Here is an 18,529-nt window from a genome sequence, read left to right as displayed (position 1 = left end):
ATAGGAGAGGTAGCTAGAATATTATACTTTGTAAGTGTACTCGTCAAGATTAACAGGATCCTGTTGAATGATAGTAGAATTCTGATATAAAGGAGAAGGTTATTATTGAGGATTGGCATAGCGATTTTAATTTTATTTTTTTTCAAGGAAAAAATTACCCCCTCCCTTCTACATGGAACCCTTGATGTCTCCTGGTACCATTGAAATCGATCATAAACAGAAAATAAACGGAAACTTGTACTATGCTCTCATGAAAGGAAACAAGAAGAGAGTTGCAGAACTCTGCCAAAAAATTCAGGATCATGCATTGCACGTAATAACAGTAAACGACGATACAGTACTTCACATGGCTACATATGCCAAAGAAGCATCTCTGGTAGAAAATTTACTAGATGAGTTGCCTAGCCATAATCTCGACAAGTTGACTCGCCAAAATGGTGTAGGAAACACAATCCTCCATGAGACTGCCACAAGCAACCATACTGTTGCTATTGCAGATAAACTTCTGAAGAGAGCCCCTGGATTGTTAGGCATGCGCAACCACAATGGGGAGACGGCTCTCTTTCGTGCGGCCCGGTATGGAAAAACTGATATGTTCAACTTTCTAGCTGCTAAAGTCTCTGGATATGATGAATCTGGTTTGCAATTCTATGTACAGAGAAGTGATAAAACCACTATCCTTCACATGGCCATTCTTTCTCTGCATTTTGGTAAAGCATTGTCAATTATAAATTCATTTCTTCCCCCCATCTGCAAGTCAATTTTGTTTCAACATATGAAGTTGGTATTCTGATGCTGAAATGTTTTCTTTCATACAAATTACGTTGGGCCACAGATTTGGCATACCGAATTGCGTTGGACTACACGCATTTAATGGGCCAAAAAGATGCCGATGGTATGACTGGTCTTCAGCTTTTATCATGCAACCCATCAGCTTTTAAACTAGAGCCTGAAGAAGGATTCATTAATTTAGGTATGGAAGTATGATCACTACCCTTCCAGTTTTCACTGAATCAATGAAACCAATGTGATTATGGCACTTCTCATATAAAAAAAATGTAACATTCTTAGATATTTCTGTCAATCCTTTTAACAACCATGATGTAAATTGCCTTGTTTCTGCATAATAAACTCATTCTTACATTACATCACAGAATTTATATGCAACTAACCATTTGCGACTAACTTATTTCCTTGAAAGCAAAATCATATGGAAGTTCAGTATGGAGGGAAAAGGTTCAAAAGCAAAAACAACTGCATAGATCAGCTGTGGAGCTTGCCAAGTTTTTAGTCAGAAAAGATACCTCCTGGGAGCTTACGTATTCTAGCATCGACCAGAGCAAGCCTAAAATCCATAAGTACGGAGAAAAGGGCGGCCAAGAACGGCAAGAAGTACATTTGTTTAATAAAATTCTAGACAAAGAGGAAAGTCTTGGAGAAACTCCTTTGATTTTGGCTACAAAGGCAGGCTGTGTGGAGATTGTTGAAGAAATACTCAAGCTATATCCCCAGGCAGTCGAACACATTGATGACGAAGGGCGCAATGTATTGCATGTAGCAATCAAATACCGCCAAAAGAAGATTTTCGAGCTTGTGAAAGGAATGGACGTGCCTATGAAGAGGCTGACAAGGAAGATTGATGGTGATGGGAATTCCATTCTACACACCGTCGGAAGGAAACGAAAGGATTTTATATCTGATGAGAAGATGGAAGGCCCTGCATTCCTCTTACAGGAAGAATTACTCTGGTTTGAGGTGCACTTTTTAGACTTTTACCTTCCTGCTATGCATATCTATCATACACATAATTCACGGGAAGCACAATATTTTTTTATTGTCATACTAATCTTGAATCCTGAAGCGGTTGGAGTAGACGTATTACAGGAATATGGCAGGGTGAGTTTACATAATAATTCATCTTAAAAAGTAATTTATGTATGATTTATAAGAAGAAATAAATAAAAAAAATTAATGGTCTAATTCTATAATTCTTTTCTTTTAAGAAAACTTGATAGACATGTTCTCTTTGTTATCCATGTGAGAACGCAGCGCGTCAAAGAAGTCACTCCATCCCATTTCCTGAATCACCAGAACAATATGAAGCTCACAGCAGAAGGGTATTTCATTACTGCAAATTCTGAACTTCGCAATTTAGCCAAAGAATGGCTAAAGACAACAGCAGAAGGATGTTCTGTGGTAGCAGTTCTCATTGCCACCGTTGCCTTTGCTGCGGCCTACACGGTTCCAGGAGGTCCGAATCAGAGCACTGGTGTTCCTGTTCTCGTCAACAAACCATTCTTTGTGGTTTTCACCGTGACAGATGTACTCTCCCTTACGTTCGCTTTGACATCAGTTGTTACTTTCCTCTCTATCCTAACATCCCCGTTTCGATTTAAAGATTTCAAGCATACACTTCCTAATAAGTTGATGGTAGGCTTCACATTTCTGTTTCTCTCTGTGGCAATGATGATGGTAGCGTTTGGAGCAACAATCATTCTGATGATTTACAGCAAGGAAAGCTGGACAAAAATTACTCTATATGCAGTCTCTTTTATCCCAGTTGGCATCTTTGCACTATCTTATTTCCCTCTTTATCCATCACTATCAAAAACTTACAACTTGCTCCTGAAAATTCCCTTCATTAAACATATTCCAGCTATACCTTGGATCTCTTTCAAATGTTGTCGAGTCGAAACCACTGATACCCACTTTCCATGACATATCCGACACGTAATTATCCTACACTAAATCCTTTCCATTTTCTGAAATCTGATGCCTGGCTGTGTACGTAAAGGTGGGCACAAGTATTGGTCATTTGGTCCAATCTGTAAGCAACTACCACCATCTAGGTGGTAGTCTAGTGGTAAGAGCTTGGGACTAAGGCGTTTGCTCCTTCTTAAGTCTCAGGTTCAAACCCTGTGGCTGCTCATATGATGGCCACTGGAGGCTTACATGGTCGTTAACTTCAGGGCCCGTGGGATTAGTCGAGGTGCGTGCAAGCTGGCCCGGACACCCACGATAATCAAAAAAAAAAAAAAAGTATGATGTCTATAAGAATGATGTGATGAGTTCTTGGTTTGTACATTGTAAGAATTCCAAATAATGCAATGTTCTGATATGTGCAATAAGTAACAAAGAAAGCCAGCAATTCTTGTAAAATGGGTGTTAATTTAACCACAGAGTTCTTGACACTGGTCCCCTCTTCTCTTATTCAGGAGGGACAGAACATTTTTCTTGAAACTTGGTCCGTTCAATATGCAAAATGATGAATCTAGTTATCTAAACTTGGCTAGCAATTCTGAACCCTAAACATCTAAAACATTGGTGCATTGAAACTTCAAGAGTCATTTCCAAGTGAATAGTTTGTTTACAAGTTCTATTCAAATATATAGTAATGATAGTTCAAGCATCAACTCCATGAGTGGGATCTGTAAAAACCACCTAGCACTGAATAATTCAACCTCCAATGTTGAATTATTTTTTAACTATTCTGACTGAGATTTTGATAGTAATGTTGGTTGTAGCATTACAATAAATTTATGAACATACCACTATTCTCTTACTTTGTAAGACTGAACCTCCAATTTTGAAATTTTAGCTATGAATGAAATTTTTTTAGTATTTTTTTATTATTTTGATATGTTATGTGAAAAATAAATATCAAAAAACTAAAGCGAAAATTCATCATTCCACCTAAATAAATTAAATTATATACTAGCAAGGATGATGACTTGACTTGTGTCACGACCTGAATCCCGGGTCTATGACCGGCAACACAGGAGTAGTGTCGAAAGGACACCCTACCTACGCTAAGTCTCAGAACACCCTAATCTCTTCTTTAATCATTTCATAAACAAACTATAATCGAAAGTAATATGAAAGAGAACCACTTACTTGCTACTTCCACCTTTCATGAACCGAAAACTCAAGATCAAAAACTAAAATCTTAGGTTTGAGAAGAGGAGGGTCACGGCAGTTACAAGAATTAGAAGAGAGAAAAGTAATTCTCTTGCAACTCTTCCTTAAATACCTAGGTTAACTTAGGTTGGGTTTGGGCTGACTTGAGTTTAGGTTTGGGCCAAAAGTTTGGGCCTTACAACTTGAACCCGATAAACACCCACCACTAACCAAATTTAGATGAATAGGTTTTAACATGTAGATATTTTTTAAAAAAAATCAAGTTCAAAATCCTTATTTTTAAGTTTTTACATATAACTAGATATTTCTAGATATTTGACTCGTGCTTCGTCATGGATTAGATATTTATTTTTCAAATAAAAAATATATATATACACAACCTTTTTTAACATATTTTTGTAGTTATAAACAATTAAGTGAAAATTAAAAAGTTTATGTATACATGTAATTAAATATATCAAGAACTATGTGTGTTAATAATTGAAAAAAAAAGCAATAACTAAAAATAAAAATAGAAAAATTAAGAGACAGATATGGATCAAAATATTTAATCTCGCAAGCCGAGACATTTATCTAGTTGTGTATGCTAAATTTATTTATTAAAATAATTTTTTATTCATGCAAACGATAATAGAAATAGAGACACAAATTAAATTGATTGAATAAAATAAAATAGAAAACAAAAACACTATGTAATGTTGCACATATTATAAATATTATCTCAAAATAATTTTTTTCATCTTCAAAAATAATTTTTGTCTATACAATAGATTAAAAATTATATATGAATCAGAAAAACTCTTTAAAATTTAAATGCATAACAAAAAAATAATCATTATTTAAAAGAGGCTATTTAAACAAAATGAATGAGATAATGGGTATTAATCTAAATATAAATAAAAAATAGAGGAAAAAAAACATATAAAAAAGCATTAATTTAAAAAAATTAGAAAAAAAAAACAAAGGTTAGGCATTGTTGGGCCTGGCCCATTTCGTCAGGGCCCGCGCAACCGGGCAAACAACATCAAATTTTTTTGAAAAATAATCAAACAATGCATCGTCTAATTTTCCTAGATTTCAGACACTGTAGTGGCCAAAGAATCAAGGCTTAAATATTTTTGACCCAAAACTCGTTTTTTAACCCAAAACACCTTAGAAATCGTGATAAACTTATCTATGGCCTCAAAAAACTAAAAACTTATCCCAAAAACCAAAATTAACCCAAAACCAAAAATCAAACCAATCTTAGATGTTTTTTTTTTCATGAACTTTAAGGGTAAAAAAACCTAATATAAACTTCTTTCATCAAATGAAACCATTTGACACAAACATCGATTATTTTAGTGGTCTAAATCTATGTCAATGATATTTTTCTCTCACTATTGCTGGAATATAATGACTTTTCTCTCTCCTTTCTCAACCAAGAACTAAGAAATAATAAAAATAAACTTTTTATATCAAAATTGAATTTAAAAAAAATTGAGGCACCGAAATCATATAATTTATGTTATTTTTAAAGTTAGATAACCAAAGTATATCTTTCGTGAAACTTCTGGCACACTACTCATGTTTGGTGTGTTTTTAATTTTGGTTTCTATTCTTTCAATTCCAATATTTTCTAAGAAATCTAAATTAATTGGCCTTCAATCAAGATGAAATCTCCCAAAATAAATTTTTAAGGACCAAAATGAATTTTAAAAAATCTAAATTCACAGTTTTTTATGAGGGGTGAATAGTTTCAGCTGCACAATATTCACCAACGCATTTTAGTTTTTAGATTAATTTAAATGTTGATAAACCTAGTTATTGTTTTTATATATATATATACTTAAACCAAACCTAAAAATACAGTCCAAAACCAAATAGCCTAAATTATCAAATTTAGCCCCCAAATTAATTATTGGGAAACGTGTTTTGATCAACGGGTTGAATCCTTGTTGCATCAGATTCCAAATTAATTATAGATTTGTCTTCTATAATGTGTTGTCAGTCTCATAACCGGGGTCATGAATTTAGAAAGTTAGCTTTAGTAAACTTTTATTTTTTTAGAGTATTTTTTTTAAATTTCATTTTCTAACATTTGGTTGGTTATGAATTAATCTCTATTATTTTTTTCACTTTTCTTTCTTTGAGATTATCTCAATTTTATGTCCAGAGTTACAGATTCAATAGGTTAACCGGAGTTGATTCGAATCTTTTTCTATTATCACTTTTTTTATATCATGTATGTTAATTTTTTATTAATTTAGTTTATTTATTGTCATTTTTTTAAAAGCATTATTAGATTAGCTAAAGTTATTAAACTCGGTTGACTGAATAACCAAATTTTCTAAAATTTTTTAAATTCTAAGTTTAGCATGAAGGTTTTTTTTTAGCTTTTTTTAAAAAATAGGCCATCCACGATATAGCAAGGGTCATCTATCTAATATATATACTATACCTGGTGGCTATAATGTTATTTATGGAATCTACGGTAAGCCATGTTAATGGGTCTGATTGTTTTTTTTTTAGTTTAACTTGGGTGTACAGGCCAGCTTGCACGTACCTCGACTAATCCCACGGGCCCTGAAGTTAACGATCATGTAAGCCTCTAGTGGCCATCATATGAGCAACCACAGGACTCGAACCTGAGACCACAGAGAGAGCAAATCTCTTGGTCCCAAGCTCTTACCACTGAGCCACCACCTAGATGGTTCTGATTGTTGTTTTTATGAGTTGATATTGTTGTGTATGGTTTGTGGTTTGTGATTGGTTGGTTGTGGTGGCGGTGTAGATTATTTGGAGGATCAGGCGAAAGGAAGTGTGTTGTATGGATTTAGGGGAGGTCCGGCTGGGATCATGAAGTGCAAATATGTTGAATTGAATGCTGATTATATCTATCCTTACAGAAACCAGGTAAAGTTGTGGTTTTTTATGTTTTTATTTGAACGTGGGATTGTTTTGAGTTAGTAAGTAAGGTTGTTGATTTTTGTGGTCGAATTTCTTTGGGTGTGTGCATGGATAATTGTTTTATGAAGAGGAGTAGTTGGTTTAGATGTTGAATTATTAAATAGGTTGTAATGTTTGGTAGATTAAATGATCAATGCAATTTGAAGGGTGTGTACTATGTGAAAGTTGTCTTAAACATTGTTTTCTTTAGTTATTGAATGTGCATATGTTTCTTAAGCGGAACGTGATTTCTGATTTGGTTGTTACTTCTTTTGATGGTGATTTGAAATGCAAGGAGGTTCCTACCAGTTTTGGATTTGATACTGCTTGCAAGGTGAGTATAAATATTCTTTCCTATTTGAATCAAAATGCTGCGATATCACGTTTTCCTTATGTTGTGCATTACGAATCTAGTTGTTGGAATTACTTGATTGTAGTCTTTCATTAAAATTTGCTTGAAAATTGTATGTGATTGGATGGAAATTCCTTGTTCGAAGCATGGCATCTTATCTCTGTATATAAAACCTTACAGATTACGAATATGATTGAGCAACACTTGTTACTTTTAACCTTATTTATTTCATTTAATTAACTCTCTTAAAAATGTTAATATATCACAACTTTCATTAAACTAATGCAAATTTCCCAAAGCTTGACCCTTTAATTCTGGATTTTGTAGAATCTCAATTTTGCTACTCATGGTCTTAAATTGTATGTAACCATACAGTATGCACACATTTTTGTGCAATACATATTTACACACAAATATGTGCCTGTGTCTTTGCACTTTCCATTGACACCTGCCTTGCCCACCATGCTTGAGTTGTCCCATTTCATTGACATCTTTTCCGCACATTTAACTGTGACAGGCAATACTACTGACAGTATTATGCTGGACCCTATTGAATTGGTTGCCATATTATTGCTTGTACGTGTGAATTTCAGAGAAAAAAAAAGGATTGCCAACTCTGTTGCTTATCAATTGAGTCTGTCACAGCTACATTATATACAAGATTATTTTTCTATATTGTGCTAAGCTAATTCTAGAATAAGAGTTACAATAGGAATACATATCTTTGACAGCATATGTTTCCTAATACATTACGTAAACATGAGATTTTATTGATTTTTTCTTAACACTCCCCCTCAAGTTGGAGAGTGGATGTCAAGAACTCCCAACTTGCGAATCATGGTGGAGAAGCTCTCTTTTCCCAATGGTTTAGTGAAGACATCCGCAAGTTGTTCTGCTGAAGAAACAAATTCAGTCGTGATCGAACCATCCTGTATTTTTTCCCGAATGAAGTGACAATCCATTTCTATATGTCTGGTTCTTTCATGGAAAACTGGATTAGCTGCTATGTGTAAAGCTGCTTTGTTATCGCAGTGCAGTAATGCTGGTTTTGGGTGCAATATCTGTAGATCTTTCAACAATGATCGTAACCAAGATAACTCACAGCATGTACCTGTCATAGCTCTGTATTCGGCTTCTGCTGAGGAGAGTGACACTGTTTTCTGTCTTTTCGTCGGCCAAGAAACAAGCGAAGAACCCAAAAAAACACAATAACCTGTAGTTGATCTTCGAGTCATTGGGCAACCAGCCCAATCTGAATCACAAAAAGCTCGCAGAGACATACCATTTTGAGAAGAGAAAAACAAACCCTGACCTGGAGCACCTTTTAGGTAACGCAACACACGCAAGGCAGCCTCCATGTGCGGTTTGCGTGGGGCATGCATAAACCGACTTACCACATGTACAGAATACATGATATCCGGTCGTGTAATAGTCAAGTAGATTAGGCGCCCCACAAGTCTTCTATACTGAGATGGATCTTTAAGCAAGTCACCTGCATCAGAGAGTTTTGTGTTTTGTTCCATAGGAAAATTCACGGGTTTAGCACTCAAAACCCCACTATCCTTCAGAATTTCCAAAGCGTATTTCCATTGTGAGATAGAAATACCTTTTTTGATCGAGAGACCTCAATGCCCAGAAAATACTTCAAATCACCCAAATCCTTAATGCGAAAACGACCATGCAAAAAGTTCTTGAGAGTGGATATAGCCTTAAGGTCATTACCTGTGATGAGAATGTCGTCAACATATATCAATAATGCGGTAAAAGATTTACCATTGCAACATGTGAACAATGAATAATCTGCTTTAGACTGAACATATCCGGCAACTTGAATAGCTGCAGAGAATTTAGCAAACCATTGGCGAGACGCTTGCTTTAATCCATACAACGACTTGTTGAGGCGACATACCAAGTTCTCCCCCTGTCGCTGAAGACCAGGAGGTAGACACATATAAATTTCTTCATAAAGATCACCATGAAGGAAGGCATTGTGTACATCTAGCTGATGGAGGGACCAATTATGTGCTGCTGCTAAAGCCAATAAACAGCGGACGGTAATCATTTTGGCAGTAGGAGAGAATGTGTCATGGAAATCAATACCTTCCAGCTGTGTGTAACCCTTGGCCACTAACCGAGCTTTATGACGCTCAATGGTGCCATCTGAATGGCGTTTGGTTTTGTATATCCAGCGACATCCAATGGCAGTCTTGCTAGGAGGGAGAGATGTGAGGGACCAAGTCTGGTTATCTTCCAATGCCGTGAGCTCGGATTGCATGGCATTATGCCATTGTGGAAGGGAGGCAGCTTCAGTGTATGAGCGAGGCTCAATGTCCTGACTAATGGTGGCAACAAAGGACCTGTGCTGCGGTGAGTAGCGGTGATAAGAAAGAAAATTACAAAGAGGATACCTTGTACCTGTGGTGGGACTGGACGATGAAGGCAGCGTTGGTTTGGGAGACGTTACTTGGTTGCAAACATAATCACGCAGAGCACGGGGAGGGCTATGATGCCGCTGGGAACGACGCAGAGGCTGCACAGGAAGGATAGGTGGTGACAGGGGCACATTGGAGGGAGATGACGAAGGGACTGGAGTGGAAGACGCTGAAGAGGAGACTGGGAAGTCTGCTGAAGGAAGATCGGAGATGGAAAGGGGAATGACTGGTGTGGCAGTTGTGGATTCAGTTGATGGTATGAGAGGTGCAGGAACGGTAGAGGGTAATTGATAGGGAAAAATGTGTTCATGAAAGACAATGTCACGGCTGGTGAGAAATTTATAGGTGGTAAGGTTGTAAAGTTTATAAGATTTTTGGCCGACTGGGTACTCGAGAAAAACACAACGTGCAGCTCGAGGAGCAAATTTATGTGTAGCGCGCACTTCAATAGCATATGCAAGGCAACCGAAAACTTTGAGATGGGAGTAATTTGGAACCTTGTTGTAAAGTTTTTCAAAAGGGGTTTTATGGGAAAGAAGTGGTGTGGGCAAACGATTGATTAAATGGACAGCAGTAAGAACGCATTCTGCCCAAAAATGCAAGGGGAGGTGAGCTTGAAAACGAAGAGCACGTGCAGACTCAAGGATATGACGATGTTTACGCTCGACGACCCCATTTTGTTGGGGCGTATAAACGCAAGAGTGTTGATAAGTTGTGCCATGTTGGCGGAAAAAATTCTGCATAGAAAAAAATTCCCCCCCATTATCGACGCGAATATTTGCGATGGATGCATTAAATTGAGTTTTGACGAAGGAAAAGAAATTGATGAGTAAATTTTGTGTTTCATATTTGTGATGCATAAAAAATACCCATGTAAATCGAGAGTAATCATCCACAATTGTCAAAAAATATTTAGCACCAGAAAAAGAAGGAATTTTATAAGGCCCCCAAATATCGCAATGAATTAATTCAAATGGTCGAATAGAGGAAATTGAACTAGCAGAAAAAGGAAGACGACATTGTTTTGAAACTGCACAAATATCACAAGCATCTTGAAATTTAAAAGGAAAATTGAGTAAAGTTTTTGCCATAAAATGTAATCTAGAGGAAGATAAATGCCCTAATCGGCGATGCCACAAATCAGTGGAGGAGATGACATGAGAACGAGATGATTGGGTAGCAATGGCAGCAGATGCAGAGGGTTGGTATTTTGGTGCTGGTGGTGTTGGTGGTGTTGATGCTAATGCAACCAAGTAATAAAGTCTGCCTCGTTGTTTACCCAAACCAATCGTCGTCTTCGTCGCCAAGTCCTGTAAAACACACTAATAGGGAAAAAAGGTTACTGAACAATTAAGTCCTCTTGTAATTCGACTTATAGACATCAAATCCACCTTAAAAGATAGCACACCAAGCACATTTTTTAGAGAAATAACAGAATTCAAATGTAAAGTCCCAATAGACGTAATTGGAGCCTATTCTCCACTCGGCATAATAACTGGTGGCAAAATAGTGTTCTGCCGATTATCGACAAGCAGATTCGGAGAAGAAGTGATATGGTCAGTGGCACCACTGTCGAGAATCAATCGACTTGGCATAATAACTGGTGTTTGTAACAAACCTGGAGTGGTGGCCGCAGCATTGGCTTGAGGAACAGTGGTTTGAGCATTTCCGGTATTGTTCATGATAGACAATATTTGCTGGAACTGTAAATCAGAGAGTCCATTCATCACTAAATGCTTCTCTTCCATCGTGGGACGTTCCTTGATGTAATTAGCTGAAGGTTGTGCAGGTTTGTTGTAATGTTGACGACTTCCAGACTTGTTGAATCTACTGGCTTTGTGCTTTGGGTGACCTGGTGGATATCCATGTAATTTCCAACATGTATCTCGCATATGATCATTGTCACAGTATGTGCAGTGTAGTGGCTTACGATTAAAAGAATTGGAGCGGGAGGAAACCCCTTGACCTGATCGAAAAGCCAGAGCTGTGGGTGCATTTCGTTGAACCACCATGGTTGCGGTTTCTGTTGCATCATGTGTATCACCTAAGCTACGTTGCTTTTCTTCTTGAACAATGGAAGCATAAGCCTGACGAACATCAGGTAAAGGATTCAACAGTAGAATCTGCCCCCGAATTGCCTTGTAAAATTCATTTAATCCCATGAGAAATTGCATCAATTGTCGTCGCTTATGATCTGCTCCACAAGAGCAAACAGTTCCGTTATAAGATCCCAATTCATCCCACAATCCTTTCAGCTTTGTATAGTATGTCGCAACTGTCATCTGAGCTTGAGAAACACAAGCTATGTCTCTCTCAATCTGAAAAATACGAGGAGCGTTACTTTGAGAAAAACGATCTCGAAGATCCTCCCAAACTTCTTGTGCTGTAGTCGAATATATAACACTGTCGACACGTTCTGGTGTAATTGAGTTGAGAATCCATGATAAAATCATGTCATTGCATCTTTTCCATAAAGCATGATCGTCCGGTTGGTTGGTGGCTGATGGTATTTGTACTGTCCCATCTATAAATCCCAATTTATTTTTAGCATTTAAAGAGATTGTCATAGATCTGCACCAAGTAGAGTAGTTATCACCATTGAGAGGTTTGGAAACAAGCACCAATCCCGGATGATCGGAATGGTAGAGAAAAAAAGGATCAAAGGCATTATTCCTGCCTTCTTTAGAAAATTGCTCACGTTCCATGGTAGTGAACAATCGGCAAAAAATTGAAGCAGAAGTTTGAGGCAGAGGCAGAGAAAGAAAAAGAGAAGGAGAGCTAGGGTAAACCGAGCTCTGATACCATGTGAATTTCAGAGAAAAAAAAAAGATTGCCAACCCTGTTGCTTATCAATTGAGTCTGTCACAGCTACATTATATACAAGATTATTTTCCTATATTGTGCTAAGCTAATTCTGGAATAAGAGTTACAATAGGAATACATATCTTTGACAGCATATGTTTCCTAATACATTACGTAAACATGAGATTTTATTGATTCTTTCTTAACATTGTACGCAATTTGCATTTCTGTTTAACAATTTTTGGACATTTACGATTCTATAGCATGTATTGTCACCTTATCTTGCCTGTGTTATCAATATTGTTATAATGGGATGAGGTTGCAACTAATCCTAATTCCATTAATAGTTTGATATCCTTTTTGTTACCAGCTTCACACAATAGAATGTTAATAATATATGTGGTTCATGCAGATATATGCAGAAATGATTGGAAATGTCATGGTTGATGCTCGATCAACTGGAAAATATTATCACTGTAAGTTTGTACATTGATTTTCTTTTTCAAATAAATTCCTATTATCTGTTTAATGAATCCATAGTGAAGATAAATACTAATATTAGCTAATTGCATTTGATGAGTGTCCTCAGATATTGAATTGTGCAGATGGCTATTTAAATCATGCTATCATTTTCCCTCAACAAGCACTAGAACATGAACTGCCACTAACTTCTCTATTTTCCCTGTAGTTCCATTATAATTGTTATCCAGACATCTTTATTTTCTTTGCAACTACACAACTGAGAACTGATCCTGTCTTAATTGCAATGGGCTATCAGGAATTTGCTTTTTCTATACTTGCTCAAATGTGCTCAAGCATGTTATACACATTACTGATTATCCAAGCAATGCTTGCTCATAATCTGTGTTTCCTGCAGTTGTCCGGCTTATGGGACGTGCAGCTTCTCACATTACATTGGAGTGTGCCTTGCAAACTCATCCAAACATCACCATCATTGGAGAAGAGGTGCTTCTTGTAATATGCTTCTTTAGTTTTGAATATTTGACCAGTTGAGTTTGTTAACTGGTAATTTATCAGTATATCATGTGTTGTGCATCTCTGTGGAAAAAAAACTTGGTTCCATTGTTGGTGACTGCTTTGGACTTTGTCAAGTTTGAAGTACCTTGTTTTCCTCCTTTGTTGCATCTAATTATGATCCCCATTTTTTGTTAGTTGACTCTTCCAAAGTAATTCCCTGGCTTAACTCTTTTGTAATTAATGCTCAAGCTGATCTGGGAAAGTTGACATTGTGTGTAGGAAAGCTCTTGGGCCATATCATTTTTGTAATTTCTACTGTTCAGTTATGTTCATTGTAGAAAAGCTTCCCATATATGTTCTCTTACCCTCTTTCATCTTGTTGCAGGTTGCTGCTAAGAAACTGACGCTGAAAAATGTTACAGATTACATAGTAAATGTAATCTGTAAACGTTCTGGTCTTGGATATAATTATGGTGTGATTCTTATTCCTGAAGGTTTAATTGATTTCATTCCTGAGGTAAGTTACCTTTCTGTAACTTTAGTGGCAATGCCAATTTTTTCCTTTATTTGAACGCAATGTTCGTTTTGATTCTACTGCAATCCCCGTTCAATTAATCATGTTTATTGGATGTTTACCTTTTTCTCACTATAGTGGCAATGTCAATTTTTCTCTTTATTTGAATGCAATGTTCATTTTGATTCTACAGCTATCCCCATTCAATTTATCATGTTTATTGGATGTTTCTTTTCAGGTTCAGCAGCTTATAGCAGAACTGAATGAGGTTTTGGCCCATGATGTCGTAGATGAAGGTGGGCAATGGAAAAAGAAACTCACAAATCAATCTCTGCAGCTTTTCGAATTTTTACCACCAGCAATTCAAGAACAATTGATGCTTGAAAGAGATCCACATGGAAATGTCCAGGTATTTATTATGTATACCATTTTATGTCTGATTTCAACCATTGTAATTAAGCTGGCATCATTATTCATAACTCTGCTTTTACCTTCAGGTTGCCAAAATTGAGACTGAGAAAATGCTTATTCAAATGGTTGAGACTGAGTTGGAGAAGAGGAAGCAAGAAGGTTCATACAAAGGCCATTTCAAAGGACAGTCCCACTTCTTCGGGTAATTATAACTATTTACTAAAAATCAGTCTATTATGAGTCACTATTTCCTCTGTTGAATAGTACATGATCTGTTTGAAAAGACATTTGACATTGTTCCTATCCTGGAGTGTAATGGAAAGATTAGTGCATGATTTGAGGTTTTCTGATACATGGTTTGTACTGCTCAGGTATGAAGGAAGATGTGGTTTGCCTACAAACTTTGATTCTACATACTGCTATGCTTTGGGCTATGGTGCAGGAGCTCTCCTTCACAGCGGAAAAACTGGGTTGATATCATCAGTGAGTGATTCTATCCTTCTAGCTGTATTTGCCTTTTTCTGAGTGGTACAAGACTACTAAAAGGTTGTGCTATTCTTGACTTCTTGTAACATCAAAGTTTTGGCACTACTGATCTAGTATCGTAATTTGATAATGTTATGTCTCCAGGTTGGGAATTTGGGTGCTCCTGTTGCAGAATGGACAGTTGGAGGGACGGCTTTGACTTCTTTGATGGATGTGGAAAGGAGACATGGTATGCTCTCTTTCTTTAGCATGTTTTGCACAGCCTTATTGATGACAAGATACATTCACTTCCTGGTTTGAAGATACAAAATATATTGTGGGTTAGAGCATGCTGCATCAGGATGTTGTATTATGGATCTAATTTAAGCTTCAAAAAGTTCTGAGAACTTTTTGTGGACCAGTTTAGGGACATTTCCTGAGTTCCCTGTCTCTCACGACAAAAAGGTTTTTGAAATTCAAGTGTATTTTATTCTTTTCCAGGTAAATTCAAGCCTGTGATCAAGAAGGCAATGGTAGAGCTTGAAGGTATAAATTCTTTCTTAAGCATCCTCTTTTGCTCTTTTTTATTTAATGTGTAATTCCATCTCACTAATGATAGTAACTGTAGCCCCTGTTTCATTCATTATAAAGAGCTTCTGCTTTGTTCTGAAGAAGTATAATAAGTAATAGCATGTGTTGCTTGCACTGATCACTAATTTGGATATAACCTAGAAGCATGTTCAGCAAATTTGACAATCTCGATGAAATTTCAGGTGCACCTTTCAAAAAATTTGCATCCCTGAGGGATGAGTGGGCACTTAAGAATCGGTACATCAGTCCTGGTAAGTCAAAAATTTATCAAGCAGTAGCCTTTAATTAGCTTGCTTATATGATAGCAGTTCTATTACACCAAGTTCTTTGTAAAACATGCACTCCAAGATTACCCATTGTGTTTTAATCCATTGTGTTTTGACTCTATTGATTCAATCTCAGGTCCCATCCAATTCATGGGCCCAGGATCAGATGCCATCAGCCACACTTTACTATTGGAATTGGGAGCTGATGCTTAGGTGTATTGATAGGTGCAAATTTATGCTCTTCAGAGAGCTGCAAAGTTCTTGGGACAGCCATGAGATCTCTTCTTTTCTTTTTTTTTTTGGTTGGGAAACTCAGTTCTACATCCATCAATTGAACTTGTACGTTTGAACCTTCTGGTTCCTTTCATAAAAGTGAATAATTTTTTGGCTTCGCCAAAATAGTAGTGAATCTTTTGGCCCCCATCTTCACGATCACGGTTGTCATTGAAGAAATACATGCACATTTAAGATCAAGTCCTTGCAATTGTGGCAAAAGATAAGCTGACATGAACATATGTTCCAAGAACATTTATCGTGGCAGGATTGATTTTATGCAAATGTTATGTTCATCTTCATCCATGACTCGATGTACTTTATCAACTGAAATTGACAGGAAATGCAATTCTATTTAGATGATATTGGTCCCACTTGTATCCAACTGCTGGTTTCTTTCTTTTCAATAGTAATGAATTTGAGTCCATAGAAAGGGTTTTTACTTTTCTTTTCTTCTTTTTGGATTAGATGGTTAGGGTTACTGTGGAAGTCAATTCATGTATGTATTGTGGATGATTTTAAAAGTATGTTCTTTAAAGATAGGAAGCGAATCTTTTTCATACAAGCCAAAGGGATTTTAAGCACTTTTTTTTTCGTCTATCAAACAAAAAGAAAGGATCCCAAAAAGGATTTGAAACTTTTCCTTTCAAACAGAAAATTTTCTTTGCCTTTTTTTTAATTATTATTATTATTATTATTATTATTATATACTATTTTTATGATTTCTTGTCTAAAAGCTCCATGTATTGTTGCTTTGTTTGTTTGGCTTTTCAATTTCCTCTTTACACGTTACTGGAAAATCTCATGTACATGTCTTCCCTTTATGGATCTTGACCTGCTTCTTTATCCGCCGTTTCCTTTTTATTTATTCTTCTATAGAAATCAACTTTCCTTTTTATGGCTTCATTTTTGTATAACATGATCTTCTAGGGTGCAATTTAAAAGTATTCAGTTTTTTTTAAAATTTTCAAGTACAAGCAAATAATGTTTTTAGTCTCATAAAATACAAAAAAGTTGTCTTTAGAATAAAAATATATTTAATTAAAAAAAAGATAAAAATATAAAATAAATATATTTTTAGAATAATTATAAGTAAATTTTTATATTTTTTTATATAAAAAAAATATATAAGTCTGATATGATTATTAAACCTAGATACTTGAGTCATTCCAAATGCAGGTATGACACAGCAACCAGATATTTTTAATATTTTTTTTAAAAAAATAATATTGATTTGCTGCTGGCAGTAGTATGGGAAAAAAAAAGAGAAGAAAAGGTACTTGCATCAATATGAAGATCTTTAGAAAAAAAATGATGTACTTGATAGCACACATATGATGCAAATGATCTTAGTAGAGCACTATCTCTTCTCTGTTCTAATACGTACGTACACACCAAGCAGTCAAGCACCATAGCTCATACATACCACCAGCCTTGTCTCGAGCAATAATTGAGGGAATTCACTTCAGAAGGTGCAAGAAACGTTCTTTTGCATGTGAGAATAGTCACCATTTCGGTTTTCTTTGCATCATTGTGAAAGGCCATACAGTAATAGAATATCAATAGTGCTGGACAAGCATCACATCATAACCACCCAAAAAGGAGAGTTCTTTTTTTCTTTTAATTAAGCATATTAAAAAATAACCTTGTAGAGAAAATATTTTTAAAAATAATATTTAAAGAATTGCAGGCTTCAAATTGTAAAATGAGTTGGCATAATTTACAAAGAACAAAAAGAGAAGAAAAAGAGAGAAAGAATGAAAGATTTTGAAAATACATCAAAACTTCAATGATAACAATACTAATATTATCAAGAATATTTCAACAAGATAAATTTAATAACACCAAAAAATCTCATCAAAGATAATTAGAGTGGATCACATGAATTGTTTAAAAGCAAGTGAATCTCGCCATCTTTGAACAATTTATGTGACCTACTTCAATTAGTGTAGATAATATTTTTGGTGTTGTTAAATTTATCTTATTAAAGTTTTTTTAGCATGTAGTATCGTCATTGGAGTTTCAATATATTTCTAAGATTAGTTTTTAATTTTTTTTTCCTTTCTTTTTTATCGTCTTTTTTTATTATAAATTATGTGAGACCATTCTATAATACGAGAAAGTCACTCATAATACCTTCCTCCAACTTTTCTTATTTATATGCTACTTTTTAAAATATTTTCTAAACTATATTATTTTTAAATTATTTTATTGGGCTGGAGTACAAAAATACTCGATAAAAAAGGAAGTACATAAGCTCATGGGTTCAGGGAAGAATATACATCAAGGTTGTCAATTCTGTTCCGTTCCGTCCGGAATGGCCGAAACATTCCATACCAATTCAAAAAACGGAACAAAACGGAACAAATTTCATCTCATTTTAAATCTCGGTCCGTTCCGGATTTTTCGGCTAAATTCCGCCCGAAACGTTCCGGTTCCATTCCACATGTTCCGTTCCGCTCTTGAAAAGCCATTGAATCAAATTGAACCTTATTCAATTTAATTAATTAAACCACCCAATTATAAAAAGCTCTTTTTTATTACTATTTTCTATACCAATGATATTAATAATAACATTGAAAATTATTATTACTATTTT

The 18,529-nt window shown here is 35.7% G+C and overlaps 2 protein-coding genes across 3 annotated transcripts; both read left to right on the top strand.

Moving 5' to 3' along the window:
- The first annotated feature begins 117 nt into the window (after positions 1–117).
- LOC133703353 (ankyrin repeat-containing protein At5g02620-like) lies at positions 118–3,159 on the top strand. 2 transcript variants are annotated; one of them, XM_062127828.1, is made up of 4 exons: positions 118–710; positions 836–973; positions 1,202–1,896; positions 2,050–3,159. In XM_062127828.1, exons 1-4 carry the CDS (start codon positions 173–175, stop codon positions 2,716–2,718), a joined length of 2,040 nt encoding a protein of 679 aa, XP_061983812.1. In that variant the 5' UTR covers positions 118–172; the 3' UTR covers positions 2,719–3,159. The 2 variants fall into 2 exon arrangements, with proteins under 2 accessions (XP_061983812.1, XP_061983813.1); XM_062127829.1 differs by having other exon boundaries at positions 119–710; positions 1,202–1,755.
- Positions 3,160–4,792: 1,633 nt separating this feature from the next.
- LOC133703589 (pyrophosphate--fructose 6-phosphate 1-phosphotransferase subunit beta-like) lies at positions 4,793–16,293 on the top strand. The gene is made up of 13 exons (XM_062128204.1): positions 4,793–4,796; positions 6,692–6,813; positions 7,085–7,180; positions 12,845–12,908; positions 13,310–13,398; positions 13,796–13,927; positions 14,163–14,333; positions 14,422–14,537; positions 14,707–14,818; positions 14,966–15,050; positions 15,302–15,346; positions 15,574–15,642; positions 15,794–16,293. Exons 1-13 carry the CDS (start codon positions 4,793–4,795, stop codon positions 15,868–15,870), a joined length of 1,182 nt encoding a protein of 393 aa, XP_061984188.1. The 3' UTR covers positions 15,871–16,293.
- Positions 16,294–18,529: the final 2,236 nt, after the last annotated feature.

The sequence above is a fragment of the Populus nigra genome, chromosome 9 (assembly GCF_951802175.1).
Source record: "Populus nigra chromosome 9, ddPopNigr1.1, whole genome shotgun sequence".
NCBI classification, from domain to species: Eukaryota; Viridiplantae; Streptophyta; class Magnoliopsida; order Malpighiales; family Salicaceae; genus Populus; species Populus nigra.
The sequence above is the reverse complement of the archived record's forward strand: the minus strand, read 5'-3'. Positions and strand labels throughout refer to the sequence as shown.